Source organism: Rhipicephalus microplus, chromosome 6 (assembly GCF_043290135.1).
Source record: "Rhipicephalus microplus isolate Deutch F79 chromosome 6, USDA_Rmic, whole genome shotgun sequence".
Taxonomy (NCBI): domain Eukaryota; kingdom Metazoa; phylum Arthropoda; class Arachnida; order Ixodida; family Ixodidae; genus Rhipicephalus; species Rhipicephalus microplus.
In genome coordinates this window covers 102295222-102317752 of record NC_134705.1, presented here as the reverse complement: position 1 = coordinate 102317752, position 22531 = coordinate 102295222, and the positions used below count along the sequence as shown (strand labels likewise).

Sequence of the window (22531 nt, the reverse complement as noted above, 5' to 3'; positions counted from 1 at the left end):
TTGGACAAGACAGTTTTCTGATTTACTGGACCGCAACAAAACAGGCACTGATGACTGGGTGGCCCAGTGGCAAAAGGGAGTACCTGAGGGAGCTTAAGTGCACCAGCATCAAGACAGAAGCTCAGAGCACTATACAAGAAGGATATGTGCTTCTGCTTGGGGAAACGAAAAAACACAGCGGACATCTGCCCGGTCAAAAAGATTTTTCCAGGCAAGCATGGACAAGTGACAACATTCTTGCTTCGGACATCTAAAGGAAAACTGGTTGAGATGCCGGTTCAGCTGTTATATTCGCTAGAAGGCCACTTTGGTTGAATCCGGTCGGTGAGAGGATGTAAAAAACTGAATAGAGGCGGATCTTGGAGGTGAAGAAGAAGAGGTAGCCAGGTACACGCTCTGTACATTTCTCTAGATTCTTGTTCTGTCAACAATAAATTGAAGAATTATTGGTTTTGTGGTCTCTCTGATCATTCTGAAACAACTGTGTCGCATACATGCTGTATGAGCAACATCAAGCCCCTAATAGAGGAAGGCCAGAGCAGGGGTTAGTTGATTGCAAATAATGAGACACTTGTGCATACTTGAACATAGTTGTGCATCGTTGAACAGCGCCTCATTGAGACTACTCAGATTTGCGATATGAAGACCTAAGTTGGTGGCACTTTCTATTTACTCGTATGTTAGCTTTGCACAACAAGCGTCCTTGACATGATTGATGCCAATGCTGTGTCGTTGTTGCTTCTTGCCATCATGAAAAGAGAATGCCCAGTGTGCAGTGGGCATCACTTCACATTTTTGAAAATTCATTGGCTTTCTTACTATACCAATCTTCCGATTTCTTTCCTTTCTTTCTCTCTTATGTTGTGTGTACCCGTTGCTTCGTCTGCGTTTCTATCTTTTTGTCTCTTTCTGTGAATATCTCTCTTTTTCTTTTTGTACTTCAATATATCCCTTTCCTAATTCTATGCAAAGCTTTTCTCTATACCCTCTTGATTTCTCTCCTCCTTGTCACCACACCTTTCCTTCAAGCTCACTTCTCTCTCCCGCCTTTTTATCAGTAGATACCAGCCCGGCTGCGATTCTGGCTGTCCATAAATCTTTGACATGTAGACACAAATGTACAAAATGCAACCATGATGATAGAATTGGTCGAGTATGCCTAATATACGAGGTTTCCGTAAGCTGTGCTGCCCATGAGTAAGAGCATCTGAACAGACATAGCATTGCTTTTGGGGGGCAAAGGAAGATGTACAGTACAATAAAAATATATAATTTTGTGTTTTAAAAGGTTTTTGTGGAATGTATCGTAGAAGCATGGCACCCTTAAAACTGATGAAGCGTTCTTCCATAGTTTCTGTTTTTTGCAAGGCGAAACTCATTTCAAGATTCAAAAATATCTTTGCGGCTGAGCCACGTCCTTTCAATTGGTGTTTTGGTGTGCGTTTTGTTAAAAAATGTTTAGAATGTTGGCGAAAGTGGCATTTTCTTCTTATGAACAAGCCCATCAAGTCCAGGTGCTGCATAATGAAGACATCCGCATGATTTCTTGAACTTGTTTGGAAATGTTACTATATAAATGACTTACAATACAAGGAGTTTCCTAAAAGCGTCACATATTGTGTGACAAAAGCAACAAATAGCGCCTGGCTTTATATAATCTGAAGTAAGTATCTAGTGGTTCTTCTGAAGGCCGACCCTCTACAAAGTGCTCCGAGGTGTTTTATCATCGTCATCAGCAGCAGAAGCCTAAAAAAAGTCAAATCTGCGTAGGCCCACGTGTCGCCATAAAAACTCGTATCGGTCCTTTGCTGATTTGCAAAATGAATAGTTTTACGTAGTGAGCACCTAAACACTGTGTTTGCAAAAGCCATGCAGTCATACTTGAAAAGGGCGAATGTTACGCGCACAATCGCTCATTTCCTGACCGCACGTTCGGGGCATACATCGAGAACGCAAACAGGGTGAGAGTTCAAAAGAATATGTGCACGAGTTCTGATCCCGCTCCGCTATCTGCTCTCAAGGTATGCGGCCAAGTGACCAACAATAGTGTTGAAAAGCAATATTTAACAAACATATAATATTCTATAGTGTAAACCACTTGTTTTAGGCACATGTGACGGTTATAAAGCAAGTCCTATTATTGTCTCATTTTCATAACTGTAATTTATTCAAAAGTATGCCTTGCTTCAACAGTCCTAACTCAAGTTATACCTGTTAAAAAATCATAGCTTTGCAGGCGTATACAAGAAGCGTTGGTCTGTGCAATGAACGAAAACAAATGAGATCTGATTGATTGATTTGTGGGGTTTAACGTCCCAAAACCACCATTTGATTATGAGAGACGCCGTAGTGGAGGGCTCCGGAAATTGTGACCACCTGGGGTTCTTTAACGTGCACACAAATCTGAGTACACGGGCCTACAACATATCCGCCTCCATCGGAAATGCAGCCGCCGCAGCCGGGAATCGAACCCGCGACCTGCGGGTCGGCAGCCGAGTACATTAGCCACTAGACAACCGCGGCGGGGCAACAAATCAGATCTGATGAATAGTGAGAACACAGTAATTAAATAACCAAAAATGCACAAGCACTGGGCCAACTTCCTATAACTGGCAGCCTTAATACGTCTTTTGGGATGATTTTGTTGTGTTTAGTTGCACGCCTAAAAATGTGATGAAAATGTGTGGTAATGTTTATGAAAATGTTAATTAGCAAAGATATATGACTGTTCGCGTAAAAAAGACCAGAAATAAAAATTTTGAAGAAATCAACAAAAAAATTTGAAACAAGTGCAGTGCACACACAAGACAGTCTGGAGGGCTGCAATGCTCAATATTGATCCCCAGCTTTATCGTAGACTTCACTCCTTTGTGCCTTTTTTATAGCACTAGCTTTCATTTTTTTTCGGCCTGTTTTCCAGCAGGATACATAGGTGGACTAGTTGGTTGTTTATGTTCGTTCAGCAAACTTGGAGCGCCGAAAAACATACACAAAGTTCAAACAACATGCACACAGCACGAGCGCTCGTACTGTGTACTTCTTCTTTGATCGTCTGTGTTCCTCATCACAGCCCAGTTCGCTGTTTTGCAGCATCAGTGACGTGATGCGGCGCTCTTGCGCTGCGGTGCTGATCGTTCATGAAGGCACACTTTTTCAGTATAGGGGCCAGGCTCTATCTCAATTCGCTTATTATTATTGTTACATGCATGTTTACATTTTGTGGGACGATGCGCGTGTGTGTCTGAAAAGAGTACGACGGGTTGCCTCCGCTGGCTTGGCGGTAATTTTATCTTTTGAGAGATTACTTCAAGTTATAGCCACAGGGAGGTTTGCTCTGCTGTGTGTAGGTACATAATGGAAACAAAAAGATTGCCTTGTTAGTCTATTGATAATATTATTTCTGCCGGATCACTAGCTCGTGTACCATTTTCATACAACATTTACGATTTGTTTTGTGTCTTACTGAAACTCAATTGGATGCTTTGAAATACAAAACGAACTAAACAAAAGATCCTGCCACCCGGTTCGCGGACGATTCCTTTCTGTGGACGAGTCCACCAATGCTAGAGGAACATCGCAATCATCATCATCGTTGGACTAGGATGGCTCCAATCCCGTGACCACTCGCATCGGTTCGGACTTCTGTCGGAGCAGACAAGTCAAAGTGGGCCAATATAGGTAGAGTCGTCAGAAGTGTGATGAGGTGAAAAAAAGCGGCAGCTTGAGCGGAACCCCACGTAGAACTCACGTCTTCCTTCAGAAGGTCGGTGAGTGGTCGAGCGATTGTTGCAAAATATTTCAAGAACCTTCTAAAATAGAAACAAAGTGCCATAAAATGTCAACATGCATGTAGAAATATTATTGAGCGAATTGGAATCGAGCCTGGCCCCTACAACTGGCCCCTGCTGCCTCACCGCCTTCAATTGCGCCACTGACCACTGATATTGTACATGTGGCACGCTTGAAGCCTTGCCACTCACCCGCTGACATTGTTACTAGATGTGCAGAGACGGCGCTTCTGCCTCCAGAGACTATGCTACATGCACGTTGATATTTTGTTGGACGATGCTCCTGTGTGCCTGACAAACTGGACGAAGGGTGTCTCCGCTCGTTGGCTAAATACCGGTCACGCCGCTGCTGCTGGTGTGAAATATATTTTATCCACGGTCTCGTTGATAAGGCGTCTCTTCTTTTCAATAAAAATGTCATATGTGCTTGTGTTGTCATCATTGAAACTACGGGCATCGGTCAACAAACAAAATTCCATCGTTTACAGGCTGACTTACATGTCCGTGAACGTGAACAACACATGCACCACTTTACAACTCACCTAGTGAGCAGATAATTACCTTCATTCACAATACGTTGTATTGACAATGATGTTGGAGCATAATGACATCTTCTCACTTGATATGATTGCTAAACAGGCAACATACTAATACTTATTGAACTAATCCTACTGACACTTTCAGTTTTGGTTTGGCAGTTCATGGATGGTCTAGCATTTTTCCTTGTATATGTTGAAACTGCGTAGACTATAGCTTTAGACAGCAATATTATGGGCAATAAATTGTGCATCTATCATAGGAAAAAACTGAAAAAACGTCATTTTGAAAAAAATTGCTTTTTTTACTTGGCCTCATACCTCAAAGATGTAGCTGAAGCGTCCTCGAAATATTGTAGGTGCGGTTTGTATCCAACACCAGGTTGACCTAATGCGCTACTTCTTTTCGAACGTATGAAGTAAAGCACTTTGTATTAGTAAAAAAAAATACTTACCTGACTTAGACCAGGTAAAGGACTTCCGGGAGTTGAGGGTAACCGGGGCTGTAAAAATAGCAGCTTGGCAGTCAGGGACGAAAAATATTCGCAAACGTCTGTGCAAAAATCAATGTTAATATTGCCACGTTCCATTTCACAAGTTTTTGTTATCGTTCCGAAACACCACACGATTCTCGGCGCAAACCGCGCCTGCAGGTTTCGAGAAGGTTCCGGACTGTAGTAGATCATTTCGATAAGATTACGCCCACTGTGCGAACAGTACAGATTGTTCTGGAACCTACGCCACCGCCAGCGATAACGCTAGAACATTCGACGGCAAGGGTATAAATGCCGACGCGCTTCGCCGCTTGTCAGTTGTTGATCGAAGGCCGACGCTGCGTTCACCGCTATCAGTCCGAGACTGCTATCTGTGCAAGACTGCTGCTGTAATTAGACTTTCCCTTTACCGGGCACAGGTTCGCCCAAATAAACAGTTAAATCCCAACACGAAGTTTCCTGTCTTTGGCCACGTCACGACCACGTGACATCTGGTGGAGGTGCATTATTTCAGTCGGCGCTCCTAAATCACCTGACTTGGAATGCGTCGTTGAAGGCAGTCAGTATCTGTTGGTCACCCGAAATATTTGCGTCGCAAGAGGAATTGCAGAGCTGCGGGGAGGCAAAGCAACGGTTATGCTCACGAATTTCAGCAATGAGTACAAACATGTGAACAAAGGAACAACGGTCGCATACATCGAAGAAATTGTCGAAGCCACCAGTGCTTTCGCCCTCGCCGATTCTGCGGAACCTGCTCAGAGGAACCAAGCCCCTCCCATAGCTTTCGACGTCAATCCCAGGTTTCCGAACGATAAGAAAGAACAGCTCAAGGCCCTGCTCCTGCAATACGAAGATTGCTTTTCGTCGTCATCGAAAATTCGGCAGACCCCAATCACGAAACATCAAATCATAACCGAAGAAAATGCCCGACTACTCCGTCAGAGTCCATACAGGGTTTCGACGCGAGAACGTGAGGCAATGAAGAGACAAGTTGATGAAATGCTGCGAGATGACATTATCCAGCCGTCCAAGAGTCCGTGGGCATCCCCCGTGGTGTTAGTGAAGAAAAGAGATGGGACCCTACGTTTCTGCGTCGATTATCGCCGCCTGAACAAAATCACAAGAAAGGACGTGTATCCTCTCCCACGAATAGACGACGCACTTGATCGGCTCCATAACGCCAAGTACTTCTCGTCAATGGGCCTCAAGACTGGCTATTGGCAAATCGAAGTCCACGAAAGAGACCGAGAGAAGACGGCGTTTATAACACCGGACGGCCTCTTCGAGTTTAAGGTGACGCCCTTCGGCCTATGCTCAGCGCCCGCAACTTTTCAACGCGTTATGGATACAGTACTGGCAGGATTGAAGTGGCAGACTTGTTTTGTGTACTTGGACGACGTCGTCGTGTTTTCCTCGAGTTTCGACGAGCATCTTCTGTGCCTTGAAGCTGTACTTCAAACCATCAAGACGTCCGGACTCACGCTGAAGCCAGGAAAGTGCAGATTTGCGTATGAGGAGCTCTTGTTTCTGGGGCACGTTATGAGCAAGTCTGGAGCTCGTCCCGATCCACGGAAAACAGCCGCCATCGCCGACTTCCCGCCGACCACTGACAAGAAGGCCGTGTGCCAATTTCTGGGCCTGTGCGCCTAATATAGGCGGTTCGTGAAAAACTTCGCCCGCATCGCCGATCCTCTCACTAACCTTACCAAGGCCGACTCGGAGTTCAAGTGGGAAACGCCACAGGAACACGCTTTCCAGGAGCTTAAACATCGCCTCCAGACGCCTCCGTTACTTGCCCATTTCGACGAATTCGCCGAGACAGAAATACATACTGACGCAAGCAGCGTAGGTCTTGGCGCCGTTCTTGTGCAGAGGGCTGACGGACTTCAAAGGGTTATTAGTTACGCCAGCCGATCGCTATCCAAAGCAGAAGCAAATTATTCCACAACAGAAAAGGAGTGCCTCGCCATCATCTGGGCTACGTCGAAATTTCGCCCCTACCTCTACGGCAGGCCCTTCAAAGTTGTGAGCGACCACCACGCCTTCTGTTGGCTAGCCACCTTGAAGGACCCTTCAGGTCGCCTCGCACGATGGAGCCTGAGACTTCAAGAATATGACATTACTGTCATTTACAAGTCCGGCAAAAAACACTCTGACGCTGACTGTCTCTCTCGTGCGCCTGTCGACCAACCGCTACCCGATGACTCGGATGACGACTACTTCTTGGGAACGATAACTACCGACGGCTTCGCTGAACGACAGCGGGCCAACCCGGAACTTAAAGCCCTCATAGAATACCTCGAAGGCAGCACCGCCGAAGTCCCGCAGGTATTCAAGCACGCACTTGCGTCGTTCTTTCTACGAAACGGTCTTCTACAAAAGAAAAACTTTTCACCACTTCGAGCTAAGTACCTCCTTGTGGTGCCTTCAGCTCTGCGACCAGAACTCCTGCAGGCCCTGCATGACGATCCGACGGCAGGGCACCTCGGTGTTTCCCGCACGCTCGCGAGGATACAAGAAAGGTACTACTGGCCACGTCTTACCACCGACGTCACTCGTTACGTGAGGACATACCGGGACTTTCAGCGACGCAAGACACCGCCGACAAGGCCATCGGGACATCTGCAGCCAATTGATCCACCTTGCCGACCTTTCCAGCAGATTGGTATGGACCTAGTGGGGCCGTTCCCGACGTCGGCTTTCGGAAACAAGTGGATCGTGGTAGCTACCGACTACCTCACCCGCTACGCCGAGACAAAAGCCCTGCCAAACGGCAGTGCATCCGAGGTAGCTAAGTTCTTCGTCGAAAATATCGTCCTACGTCACGGCGCCCCGGAGGTCCTTATCACCGACAGAGGAACGGCATTCACTTCCGACTTAACTCAAGCGATCTTGGCATACAGCCAAACAAACCACCGCCGGACGACAGCGTACCACCCACAGACCAACGGCCTCACCGAGCGGCTTAACAAGACGATCGCCGACATGCTGTCAATGTACGTCGATGTCGAACACAAGACGTGGGACGCCATTCTTCCGTATGTGACCTTCGCATACAACACGGCGGTGCAGGAGACGACGCAGATATCTCCATACAAATTGGTCTACGGAAGGAGCCCGGCAACGACGCTCGATGCCATGTTACCCAACGTCACCGACGAAGAAAACCTCGATGTGAGCGAGTACCTTCAACGCGCCGAAGAAGCCCGAAAACTTGCGCGTCTCCGTATCAAGAATCAACAGACGACCGACAGCCACCGTTACAACACTCGACGACGCTTCGTGGAATACCAGCCCGGTGAACGTGTTTGGGTGTGGACGCCGATACGCCGACGTAGACTAAGTGAAAAGCTTCTGCGACGGTACTTCGGACCGTACAAGGTGGTTCGACGTCTCGGACCACTTGATTACGAGGTTGTCCCCGACGGCATCACGAACTCCCAACGACGCCGATCGCGACCTGAAGTCGTCCATGTCGCGCGCCTCAAGCCGTTTCATGCACGTTAACAAACTGAAACAGTGTTTCTTGTATTATTGTTGTATTGTTTTTTATTCATTGTACTTTCTTGCATTATTATTGTACCTTCATCTTTAGTTAAAGCATCGGGACGATGCCTTTTTTCAGAGGGGGGCAATGCCACGTTCCATTTCACAAGTTTTTGTTATCGTTCCGAAACACCACACGATTCTCGGCGCAAACCGCGCCTGCAGGTTTCGAGAAGGTTCCGGACTGTAGTAGATCATTTCGATAAGATCACGCCCACTGTGCGAACGGTACAGATTGTTCTGGAACCTACGCCACCACCAGCGATAACGCTAGAACATTCGACGGCAAGGGTATAAATGCCGACGCGCTTCGCCGCTTGTCACTTGATGATCGAAGGCCGACGCGGCGTTCACCGCTATCAGTCCGAGACTGCTATCTGTGCAAGACTGCTGCTGTAATTAGACTTTCCCTTTACCGGGCACAGGTTCGCCCAAATAAACAGTTAAATCCCAACCCGAAGTTTCCTCTTTTTTGCCACGTCACAACCCCGTGACAATATCAATAAAACGTTAAGCAAGAAGTGTGATTATGCATTTACGATAGTTGCACGACACTATATACAATATTTACAGCGCAGCAGTGGAGGCTGGCTGGTAAATCCTTGTAGAGCGGTTTTAGCGCGTCATCCTTCTATCCGAACTGCCCCCGGAACCAGGTTGCACCAAAACTTCACTACAGTGCATAGGCAGGCAACATTCATCAACACAACGTAAGAGCTGGAAGTGTTTAGCAATTATACTAAAAAATTAAAACATGTGTATTTCAGTACGTGTAGTTGACTTGTTAAAGACCATTTCGTCGTATGACTCAGCGATGCCATAACCCTATTGCAAAACCAGCTCCACTGGGTACCGGCGGCCAGCGCCAAGCCTGATTATGCGCCCAGTATGGCACTGGTACCAGCACCTCCCAGCGCAGGTACTGGGACGCTGGAGCGTTAGCGTCCCGGTACTCTGCGCAAAATTGCTACACAGGGCTAAAACGGGCTTGCCCATTTGCCATAAATAAATAAATATATAAGCAAAATAGCGCGCATTCGCGTTAAAAAATAAGAAACTAAAAATAAAACTTTTCTGACGGGATTTGTTGTTGTTGTTGTTGTTGTTGTTGTTGTTGTTCTCCTATCGTTAGTGGCGCATACCCACTGTGGGGGATTGGCCAAGAATCGAGTGGCTTTAAAATTTACTGTTCAGATTTAGAATGATGGAGGTATAACAGAAAGATTACCGATAGCCTATAGGCAAGTGTGGTGCTTAATGTAATGCATAGAAATATTTACATAAACAAATTTATTCTTAGAATAGAGCATTAGTCTGATTTTATACGTATATAATTAGGTGAACATGTGAAGATAATGAAACTGGTTAATTAGTCAACCTATTAGTTTCATCAATATAGTCCCGGACGGCCGCGCATACTGTGCCATTACAGAAACCAGAAATGGAAGCTCCAAAAGACAAAATGACAGGCAGAGATAAGTCCATACCAATGCCACGCAAAGGTATTTCTAATAGGGTTTTTCGTAATGTGTTAAACCGCCTGCAGGTCAAAAAGAAATGGTCTATTGTTTCCAGTTCATCACAGAATGCACACAGTGGCGAAGGTGCCTGAGCAGACCTGTGTTTATAGAAATTTAGATTTGGTACCCGGCAACGCAGCCTTGTGATAGCTACTTCTTGTTTTCGAGTGCGGCAAAAGTCTCTTCGCCAGGGATATAATAAATGGCGATATTCTGTAGAGTTTGTTAGTGCTGAACCTTTAAAGACTTGCATAAGCGTACGTCTGCGGAATCGAGCAGCAGTTACATAAGCGGATGATGGACAGAGCGGTAGAATTGGTTCGCTGATTGACGACTTAGCTAAGGAATCTGCTATTTCATTAAGAAACAAACCTTTATGTCCAGGCACCCAAACTAATCGCACTTTTCTTAAATGCGCAGGTACTAATGCACGGAACGCCTTTGTTACGTGATTATCAGCACCAACAGAAAGTGCCGCACAAAGAGATAGGGAATCTGTTATTATGACAGCTGATGTAATTGCTGTATCTAACTTGCGTAAGGCGAGCACTACTGCCAGAAACTCAGCCACAAAAACGGGTATGAAATCGGGTAGTCGAAGGGAATAAATCCAATTTAAAATAGGGCTGAAAATACCAACCCCTGACTTTTCGTCGTATTGCGATGCGTCTGTAGCAATAATAACGTTCGTTGTAATACGGCGCAGGTGATCTTGGAGTAAACCATCCAAAATATTATGGGGAAGTAATTTGGCATTATTAGGAAAAATGTCGTCGAATTGAATTTCTACCGGGGCTGAATTATAACGACTCGGCATGATGTCGCATATACGTACGTTTAGAGGCTCCAGTAAATTTTGCACAAATATAATTTGTGGCGTGTGAAATCGCGGCCATCTGGCAGCAAAAAATGATTCCGGGGTGGAAATAAAGGCTGTTTCTGAATGTCGTAATGGTGATTCATAAATTCTTAAGAATGTCTGAACAGTCAGAAGGCGAATTCGACAAGAAAGCGGAGGGACCCTCGATTCGAGATATAACACATTGTTGGCGACTGTTTTAGGAAGGCCAAGGCATAAGCGTAAAGCTTCTCTTTCCAGAAGAATTAGAGGCCGCAACTTGTAAGCTGGAACTCCAGAGAAAAGCACACAACCAAATTCCAAAATGGGACGAACATACATGCGATATATCATTAATAATGTGTCTCTTCTCATACCTATGCGGTAGTTACTTAGCCTACGTAATATGCCAATGGCCCGCACACCTTTTCCGGCGATATATTCGATATGAGATCGCCAGTTGAGCGACGTGTGATAAATTACTCCAAGGTATTTAACAGATTCCACCTGTGGTATATCCTCATGATGGTAAGACAGAGAGATGTTCACAGGGTATTGCAGCGGGAAAACAAGGAGGGCACATTTACTTGGATTAAGTAAAAAGCTGTTGCCATCGAGCCAGCTCTCCAATATATTAAGGTAAGTCTGCAGCCGTTCATATAAGGTCTGAATGTTATCTGCCATTGCAAAAAATGCGATATCGTCTGCATAAACATAAGTTGTTATATCCTTTTTAAGTGGGATGGTGCTCATTAGTAAATTAAATAGCACCGGGGAAAGCACCGAGCCTTGCGGTACTCCCCTCGTTTGGGTATGAGTAGATGATGAAAACCCATCTTTAAAACAATAAAATTTCCTGTCTGCGAGAAAATTGTGAACCCACGCTACTATGTATGATGGAAAATCAAGGTATTCTAATCGATCTATCAAAATACAGTGCTCCACGGTATCATATGCTTTAGCGATGTCTAAGGTAACTAAAGCAGCATATTTTTTATGTAGCCGAGCTAATTGAAGCCTACTTTCTAAGTCAACGTGGGCATCCCAAATTGAACAACCAGCCCTGAACCCAATTTGATAGGGACTTAGAATAGACCTCATGGTAATAAGTTCATTAATTCGTATATTGATGATTCTCTCAACCAATTTCACTAAGTTTGATGTCAGTGCGATCGGCCTTATGTTATCCAACGTGTATGCATCATTTTCATTTTTTAGCAACAATACAATTTTGGCAAGTTTCCATTCTGGAGGTATCCATGCATTCCCCAAAGAGTAATTCACTAGTTCTAGCAAAAGATTAGGCGATTCCTGGAGTAAACATTTCAACATAGAGTTCGTAATCCCATCTGGTCCGGGAGCCGTCCTCGGTAAGCATAATACTGTCTGATTCAATTCAGCTAAAGAAACTTCTGGAAATTCTTGCAAGTTTACCAGAACGGACTGAATAGCCGAAAAATTCGCAGTGAAGCGGCGTTCTAAACCTTGCGCTATGTCTTCTAGAGAAGTGTTCATTTCTACCGGCGTCAAGACACATGACTGCAACGTTAAAGGTGCTGGTAGTACTTTTCTTGTCCGAAGATAAGCGAACAAAGCACGCTTATTCTTTGATTTAGAAAGATAATCAAAATGTCTACTCTCGTATTCTTCTTTCGCGCGGTTCACTGTACGCTTAAATACGCCAGCAAGGAATTGATAGTCTTTCCAGTTTGTTGGGCTCTGATTAAGAAGAAGTTTTTTCCAAGCGGCTTTTCGTCTTCTATAATCGCGCGTACACTCATCGTTCCACCAACGAGAGGAGGATCGTTTATTGGATGGAATAGAAAATTCAGAATTTTTTCTAGATCCCTCCAGAATTGAACCTATCGTAGATGCAATCTCCTTAGTACTGGCATTTCCAAGCTTGGAAATGGCAGAACGGAGGCAGGCTTGAAATTTGCTTTGGTTGATGTATGTGCGTTTTGGCTGATCTAAAGTTATTGTTGGACAAGTAATGTCAAAAACTACAGGAAGATGGTCACTGTTAGTTGCCGAATCCCGAACAGCCCATGACAAAATCTTGATTGAATTGGAGCAAAACGTTAAATCCAATACTGAGCTAGTTTGTCCTCGGACAAATGTTACATGACCTTTATTCAGACAGGAGAGGTTGTGATCAATAGTCCATTCCCACAGTCGCCTACCACAAGAATCTGTCCTTATACCCCAAGACAAATGGTGTGAATTAAAGTCTCCTGTGAGTACAATTTCCTTTCTACATGCTACCAAAACGCTGTCAAGATAACGCGTGCTTTGCACACCGGAGGGGAAGTAGCAATTTACGATTGAAAAAGGGTGGTATCCGGGGAGACACAAGTCTAATGCTGATAATTCGCAATCGAAGTCTAACATTCTGAAAGAAATTTTCGCTTTATGGCATAATTTACTTGATACAAGGATCATTAAACCACCACCACGTGATGGGCGATCTAATCGAAAAGAACGAAAACCTGCAAGATGGAAATTTTTATCTGGTGTAAGCCAAGTTTCTTGGAGAATTATAATATCAAGATTAAAATTATTGCAAAAGTAATGTAAGTCGGTTGAGGCTGAGAATATAGAACGGCAGTTCCACTGCAGTACCCTCAACTGACCTATGGTGTTGAGCGCACCGCAGAGGCGCATGTCGCACCCTTGTTAGCATCTTCACGCGAAATAGCTGATTCATTCCGTTTAGATTTGGACTTGAGATCGGTGAAGATAGGGGATCTGGTACGTTTATTAGTTCTTATATCGAGTTCCATATCTGTATCAGTACTTGTACTCGGCCGAGGCGAATGTCGGTCCAAGTGCACCTGTGTTCCTGGCTGCTTAGCCTTGCCTGCAGATGCAGAAAGTTCGTCCATCACTACATTGCGTAGCTGTGTGGCGTCACTAGTAATGTGTAATACTGCAGGTTCTGTACCAGTCTGTACTGTTTGTCCAATCTGGCTTGAAAGAATTTGCACTAAACAGTCGGAAAGGTTAGATATTAGTTTATCCATTGCCTTACTCACTGCCTTTTCCACAGCAGTTTCAATAGCCTGCGATAGGGTTGAGTCCATACTGGAAGTGCAGCGCGCTGTTATACCAGAGTATCCAAAAGCCCTGTCTCTAACTATGTCAATGGCTTCCCTTCGTGAACAGCGGCGGCGGTCAATAACTTCCAGGATTTGAACCTCCCGGGAACGAGCGGAACAGTCAGAGTTGTCGGCGCAGTGACTGCCCCCACAGAGACAACACTTTTCCACTGTTGCAGTACAATTGCTTGAAGGATGACTCTCTCCACAGGTGCGACAACGAACGTTAGATTTACATCCTCCCGCACTGTGGCCGAATCTCCAGCAGTTCTTGCACTGAATCGGACGAGAAGCGAGGGGTTCTACTCGGAAGATCAGTGGCCATAATTTTATTTCTGATGGGCATTTTGTGCCCACAAATGTCGCGATAACAGATTCGGTTGGTACCCTCTGGTTGTCGACTAGGCGATTACACCGGTAAATTGAAATTACGCCTGCTCCAGAGAGCCTGTCTAGGGTCTCAGCTGGACTCAGCTTGGAGTCGACTCCCCGTACAAGGCCTTTGGTACATGCAAGGTGAGGCGGAATGAAAGCACTCACCGGGGTAGCAGCAAAGGAGGTGCATTTGAGAAGATCCTGCACGCAGGTCTGATCAGGCGACCTACACACGATACCTCCTCGCCCAAATGGGCGCACATCTGTGATGGTCTGGAAATGATTTGAAGTTGTCTTGAGTTCCTTTTGAACCACCTGAGGGTTTGAAAGTCTGATGAAGCCTCCATTTGTAGGTACCAGTGCTACGGGAATGCTGTCGATACCACTGCGGAAAAAGGAGTCTAGTGGTAATTCATTAGACGGCAAGGACGCTGACCAGGCGGATCGCGCCTGGCCAGGAGAAGTAGTCGACATGAGCACTACAGATATGGTTAGACTCAGAACAAACTAGAGTCGGACTCTAAGACAGAAATTTAAAACCACTCAATCCTCAGCCAAGAACACCCCAGTAGGTTGAGCGCGGCACCAGCTACTGCAGGAACGGTCGTGGTTCCAGATGCGGGCGTCGAATCCTGGTAGCCAGGAAGCAAAATGAACGCTCCGGGTGCAGCACCTCCTGCAGTCCTATACCAGCGAATGCTTCCAACCAGTCCTATACCAGCGAATTGCACTTGCCTCCTTCTGATCACGAACTGAGCCCCCTACCCACTACGCCATGCAAGAACGTGCATGGTGGGTTGTAAAATGACTATTTATCCAGAAAACGCACCGTTCGACTTCATGTATACAAGTCACAAAGTCAAGATTGACGCCATATTTCTTTCCCAATAACAATTGCGTCTTTATTCGACAATAACGAACGCCTTCCGGGCACCGAATGACGTGCGGATATTAGCAAGAGCGCAAAGTTTTTTGAAGCATCCACATCTTAACTCTGAAAAATCTCAAATTGACTGGAGGAGCAGCCACAGATTATCGGCTGTTGCTGCCGATAGTTCTTTTTTTTTTTTGATAGTCAGTTCTTGCAATTGCTATTGGTCAACATGCACAGATGATTTAAAATGTGTTTTTCGTTAGGTATTCGCGCACACGATTGAATATTGAGTATTTTTTTCGCGCTGGCATTGATGTAGCAGTACACATCCCACGTGCCTAACTACATATTTGCAGTTATATCGATACTTTTAACTAAGAAACTGCCAAAAAAATCACTTACGCAATCCGCTGAAAAAGTATGTCAGTGTGTTAGTTCACTGAGGCGTACCAAATTACCAACTCAAAATTGCATGTTCTTACATAGGAGTCAGAGAAGTACCGGCTCCTGCGCTTAGAAAAAGTTTCCGGTGACAGCCTGCGTTGCTGAAAGCACGACACATCGATCGTCGCTGCTCCTTGTGTGGGCACCGCACACGTGGTGAAATGGTTGATTTGGGCTCAGGGATGTTCATACTGTACTGTAAAGTTATTCTAACATTTTATAAGTGTGCCTACCTATAGTAAAAAGCGCCGGCAGCATGTACACTGACGCGGCCGACACGATAGACCTCGCTGGGACGGGGCACTGGGTAAGGCCGCTCTCGAAGCAGCTGAGTTTCGATGCTTGAAGTTAAGGTTAAGGATGTTGTAGGTAGCCGGTGGATCTAGCCTTGCATAATTGACAGGCAATTGCCCCACCCGGTTTCCTTTTTGCTAATTCTAGCTGATGTCCCTTGTTTGTTTTTTTATCTGTGAGGGTAGCATCTCTCCGTGCCGTTGAATCAAGCGTTCTATATTGAACGACACCGACACATACCACGGCACACGCTACAATAATGTGCACGATGTCCTGGTAGAAAGAGTGCGTGCTCCAGTATTCACCAGCGCTTGCCAGTGAAAATTCCAACGCTTCCAGCGCTTCGCAGTGTGCACCAGCATCGCAGCGATTAAGGTAGCGCCCCTACCAGTGCGACACAGTTTTTTCCCAGTGCGCCCAGCGAAGTGCCAGTGAGTACAAGCGTGTACCAGTGTCTTAAGCGTCTACCAGTGCCAAAAAACGTACTGGCGTTACGCTGGAGACGCTGTTTTTCGCAATAGGGAGTGATCAACTTGTAAAGTTCAGGGAGTATTACTTGGTAATTCAGTAGCAATTGCCATCATTTTTTGCTGTAGTGCTTTGATTACTTCCTGAAGATAAACACTTTATATCTGAGGTTGAGCTAGTAAAAGTTTAAATGCCCAGATAAAATTCCAGGTTGAGTTAGAGTAAAGCACTTGCCTGACTAGGACCAGGTAAAGGACTTGAGGGGCTGGAGGGTGACCCAGGCTGGAAAGATGGTATAATCGCGATCAAGAATGAAGGAATAGCATTTAGGGAGTCAACTTCAGTCGTTTTGTAGCATTTTGTACCTTTCCTTCTATGGAGCATTGAAGTTTACTTGATAAAAGTGAAATTTCTAGATCTCAAGTTGAGTTAGTAAAATCTTTAAATGCCATGTGAAAATCCAGGTTCAGTTAAAATGAAACAATTGCCCTACTGAGATTGCGTGAAGGACCTCGATGACTTGAAGGTGAACTAGGCTGCAAAAAGGGTAGCGTGCAATCAACATAGAAGACATAGCATTCATAGAATCATGTCCTGCCGTTTGGTAGCATTTAGTATTGTTACTATTATGTAGCGTTGAAGAATACTTCTTGAAGGTGAAAGCTTTAGATCTCAGGTTGAGCTACTGATAACTTTAAATACGAAGGTAAATTCCAGGATCAGTTAGAATAATACACTTGCCTGACTTGGACCAGCTAAAGGACTTCCAAGATTTGAGTGTGACAAAGGCTGCAACAAAGGTAGTACAACAATCAGCAATGAAGGCAATGAGGTTTAGGGAGTCATGCTTAGTAATTTAGTAGAAATTTGTATTCTTTCTTCTTTTTGGTACCATTCAAGTTTACTTCCTGAAAGCGAAAGCTTTATATCGGAGGTGGAGCTAGTGAAAGCTTTTAATGTCAGATTAAATTTCCAGTTGAGATAAAATAGAATACTTGCAGACAATGGTCCAGCTAAAGGACTTCCGGGAATCGAGAATGATGAAGGCTGCAATGAGTATAGCAGACCAATCAACAATGCAGGTAACATATACATTGGCTTTCATTTATTCATGCAATACATTTGATTTTCGTTAAAGTCCTGTGTCCAGAATGTGCTAAGCTAAGATGCGACCATCGTTCGATGCGACAAATGCTGCCATCACCGGTGGACGTTCTCAATAAAGCTTCGGTGCTGGCTGCAATAAAGGGTACTTTGCTTAGCTGCTAAACAAGTCTGTGCCGGCTACTTGGAATACAACGTCATCTATATTGTCAAGCGTGTTTATGTTTCATGATCTGGGGTCTAACAAAGTTGAAATGGCCAGGCCTGCTCGGAACGGGCAGCAATCACACCGAAAGCTGGAAGAGCGGCCTTTCAGAGCCTTATCTAAACACTGTTTCGGTAAGTGCTAGGAGCACACTTGCTGGGTACCCACTACGCCTTAAATATTTGTAGTTTTTGTCTGGTAGGCCGTCATTCACTATGCTATTCTTCATTTTTCGAAGAGGCGTAGTATTCGCTAAACACTAGCAATGAATTCTGTGCAATTTTTGTTTTTTGTGCAGTGGATGACGACGATAAATTATTACGCCTGAAGTGAGTATGTGCCACAGTTGATAGGTGATGAACCATAGTTTCTCACAACTCTATGTGAAGAACGAGCTTTCGTAGTTAGAGCGATGGACGACCCACTTGTTACGTTTTTCACATTGTTCTTTTGCTTTTCTGAAACACTTTATTAGTCCTACTAACGCGATTCCTTTACGGTCATCAAGCCGGCCTAGGCATGTTTTTTCACGAGTCCCAAACACCCACGGGACTCAGCTGTAAAATATTGGGCTGCAATGCAGTAAAACCAGGCTCGAATTTTCCTGTGACTTTGTCGTTTTTGTTTGAGTTTTTTATTGCGATAGCAAACATATAGAGACTCTCAGCTGGAATTTGCCGCCAGCATCCAAGCTGACGTGGGCGTCGCTGCTAGGCACCGTATCTTTACGTATATATATATATATATATATATATATATATATATATATATATATATATATATATATATATATATTTATATATATATATATATATATATATATTTATATATATATATATATATATATATATATTGTGAGCGCGACAAGCGAATGACTCTTTATTCTCTTTGTAATGATCATCACCTATACATCTTCTTCATCTAAGAATATCATCACCAGCGTGATTGAGCTCGAGCCTGGCCGAATAAACCGGTTTTTCACAAGTGGTGGACTGTGCTTTTCGTTCCCTCAAGTTCTCTCGCCTGTTCTCGCTGGAGCTCCGCTCGGGTCGTCGCATACAACCCCCTGACATGGCGGCCCAAGAAAACCCTGGCCCATCCAACGTCGCCGGGTTACTGCAGCCACCGCAACCCGCTCCGCCCAACAACACTCGCCTGCGTGATCCACCTGTGTTTTCCGGTCTCCGAGGCGATGATGTCGAAGACTGGATCAAGAACTACGACCTCGTCAGCGATTTGAACAGGTGGGACAATCCACAGAAGTTGCGCAGCGTCCCATTTTACTTGTCCGATGTAGCGAAGACTTGGTTCTGGAACCACCACCCGGATCTTCCCGACTGGGACACTTTCGAGCAGCAAATTCGTCAGGTATTTGGTGCCCCTGCAGTTCGCACTGAGGCAGCAAAGAAGAAACTCGCTCAACGCACGCAGCTCCCGGGTGAATCTTACATCTCTTATATTGAGGATGTCCTTGCACTGTGCAAGCGCGTTAACACCGGCATGTCTCAAAACGACCAAATACGCCACATTATTAAAGGCATTAACACCGTCGCCTTTAACGCCCTCGCCATGCAAAATCCTGCCACCACACAGGACGTGATAACCATCTGTCAGCGACTTGACGAGCTTCAGTCTCTTCGCCTTTGCTACGATGCCACCGACGTTCGTTTGCCTGCACCCCTCGACTTGCGTGCGCTTATTCGCGACATCGTTCGTGAAGAGCTGCACGGGCGCTGCTCTTTCTGTGCTGCAGAAGTTACTTTACCTCCTGAAAAAGATAGCTTGCGAGACCTGATTAAACAAGAGATCGCCTCCGCATCGCGTGCGACGTGTTCCAACAGTCCCTGCGTGCGCCAGACGCGCACGTACGCCGAAGTTGCCGCGCTGTCTGCCGCACCCACTGTTTCTGTGCCTACAACAGCAGACCATACGCCTGTGGCTTCGTTATCACCGCCAGTGCGTGCACCACCTTACTACGCACCTCAGCGCCCACCTCGACCAATCTGTTACTACTGCGGCTATCGAGGACATATCGCTTGGTTTTGTCGAAGGCGCCAACAAGACGAGCAACGCGGCTACGCTCCCGAAGAACATCGAAGCTTCCGTCCGACCATAAACTACTTACGACCAACCTCCCAATCGTCCTATTACCGTTCACCGTCACCTACTTACCACACAGACATGCCTGGGAATTCCCGTATGTCTCGCCGCAGGTCGCCTTCGCCAGATCATCGTTCAGTGTCGCCTCTACGGCCCGCCTCCCATTCCACGAACGCCCACGCGGAAAACTCCCCAATGCAGTTTTAGGAGGGGAAACTGCATCCCTTGGACAGCTAACAATTCCTCCAGAGCGGCCATCGAATTTGATAGTAGTGTTTGTAGAAGGTGTACGTGTTGAGGCGCTTGTAGACACTGGCGCTGCCGTTTCAATTATTCGTGCTGATTTTTGTTCCCGCCTTCGAAAAGTAACCACACCTTATGGCGGCCCACCTCTACGTGCGGCGACCAACGCTCTCATTCGTCCACTTGCACAGTGTACCATTCGTGTCTGCATAGAAGGCATTCGTCATCACATTGTTTTCGCGTTATTTCGTGAGTGCACCCACGCTCTCATTCTTGGGTGGGATTTCTTGTCTTCTGCGTCCGCTTTCATATCATGTCATCAGCGCCTCCTGCATCTAAACGCCACTGACTCTTCTCCGCTTGAACAAGATGGACGCATCCGCCTTGTCACCAAGTCAGATTATGTACTTCGGCCATACATCGAAGAAATTATAAGTGTTAATTGCACCGACATTGTGGATGGCGACGTGCTATCTTTCCCTTACAGTCATACCCTACGTAGGGGCATTGTGATCACACTGGGGCTTATTCGCTTCTTCGATGGGTCTACGTACCTAACGGCCATAAATCAAACGCCCGAGTGTGTACTGCTCCCCTGTGGCTCAACAGTATCTTGCGCGGTCGACAGTGAGCCTGTTGCGATTGTTACTCTTCCGAACAACAACCACAACGATGTTCCGAAATCGCAATCATTGCCATTCAATGCCTCTGCCACACCTGTGTCGGCGACAATAAGCAATGACTTAACACCTGATCCAACTGAAGATTTGCTCGCCCTGTTAAATAGACACCGTTTTCTATTTGACGTGAACTCGCCCGCCCTAAGCATGACTACCACTGCTACTCACAGCATCCAGACTGACGGCTCTCGTATTGTACATCGGCGTCCATATCGCGTGTCTCAGGCAGAACGCAAGATCATCGAGGAAAACGTCTCAGACATACTACGACGCAACATCATACGTCCTTCCTCGAGTCCCTGGTCATCCCCAGTTGTTCTCGTTCAAAAGAAAGATGGGACAGTGCGTTTCTGCGTCGATTACCGTGCGCTAAACAAAATAACGCGCAAGGATGTTTATCCCCTCCCTCAGATCGACGATGCACTGGATTCATTACAGGGCACAGGCTATTTTTCCAGCCTCGACCTTAGGTCAGGCTACTGGCAGATACCAATGTCGAAGTCTGATAAAGAGAAGACCGCCTTTTCAACGCCAGATGGGTTGTACGAGTTCAATGTGATGCCTTTTGGACTCTGTAATGCACCCGCCACCTTCGAACGCATGATAGATGGCGTATTGCGTGGTTTGAAATGGAAAACATGTCTATGCTATCTCGATGACATAGTAGTGTTTTCATCCACGTTCTCGCAGCATCTACAACGTCTTGACGAAGTCCTCACATGCCTTGCAAAAGCCGGTCTACAGCTTAACACCAAAGAATGTACCTTTGCTAGCAAGACAATCAAGGTTCTCGGCCACCTTGTCAGCAAAGAAGGAATTCGGCCCGACCCCGAGAAGCTTGCCGCTGTCCTCGATTTTCCTCGTCCACTACGTAGAAGGACCTGTGCAGCTTTCTCGGGTTATCTTCTTACTTCCGGCGCTTCATACGTGGTTTCGCGGAACTTGCGTCTTCGCTCCATCAACTCCTCGCAAACAACGTCCCCTTCATTTGGTCCAAAAACTGCGAGAGCGCTTTCACGGCATTGAAGCAAGCCCTCACATCGGATCCGGTACTGTGCCACTTCGATTCCACCGCACCCACCATCCTTCACACCGATGCAAGTAGTCATGGTCTCGGTGCGGTACTTTTGCAGCGTGACAAAAACTCACGCGAACGCGTCGTTGCTTACGCAAGTCGTGCTCTTACCGCTCCAGAAAAGAACTACACTATCACCGAGCAGGAGTGCCTTGCTGTTGTTTGGGCAGTGCAAAGATTCCGACCATATCTTCACGGCCATCATTTTACCGTGGTGACCGACCATAACGCCCTATGCTGGCTTTCATCGCTGGAAAACTTATCGGGTCGCCTTGGTCGCTGTGCGCTTCGCTTGCAGGAGTATGATTTCGATGTCGCCTACAGATCTGGGAAGAAGCATCAAGATGCTGATGCTCTATCGCGCTGTCCTTTGCCCAGCGGAAGCAATTCACCATCGATACTCCAAAACAACAGCACCTCTCCAATCGCAGCGCTAAGTTCATCACCTGCCACCCTATTCGTCCTTGTTTCACAACAAGGTGTCGACCCATACTGCCGCCCCATTGTTGACCGCTTGACCGGCTCTACTACTCCTCCAAACGCCAGACTCCGTCGACAACTTAAACAATTTAAGCTTGTCGGTGATGCTTTATGTCGCTACATTTACCACATTGATGGCAACAAGTGGGTACCCGTCATCCCACGTTCTCTGCAACGTGAAGTTCTGGAAGCCTTTCATGATGATCCAACCACTGCTCATCTAGGCTACCACAAGACTTACGACAAAATACGAAGTCGTTGTTTTTGGCCTGGCCTCTCTTCAGCCGTCGCTAAGTACATCGCCTCCTGTGTCCATTGCCAACGGCGAAAACAACCGACAACTGCTCCGACTGGCTTAATGCAACCTCT

At 46.0% G+C, this 22531-nt stretch overlaps 1 protein-coding gene across 4 annotated transcripts in view; it reads right to left on the bottom strand.

The window, feature by feature from the left end:
- LOC142765398 (uncharacterized) overlaps positions 1-22531 on the bottom strand; it is a 197419-nt gene that overhangs the window by 51041 nt on the left and 123847 nt on the right. For all 4 annotated transcript variants that reach the window (XM_075866299.1, XM_075866298.1, XM_075866297.1 and 1 more), the window contains 4 exons: positions 17275-17322; positions 17017-17064; positions 16510-16557; positions 4780-4827 (listed from right to left, as the gene is read on the bottom strand). In XM_075866299.1, coding sequence (XP_075722414.1) covers positions 4780-4827; positions 16510-16557; positions 17017-17064; positions 17275-17322 — 192 coding nt within the window. The remainder of the gene's footprint in view (positions 1-4779; positions 4828-16509; positions 16558-17016; positions 17065-17274; positions 17323-22531) is intronic.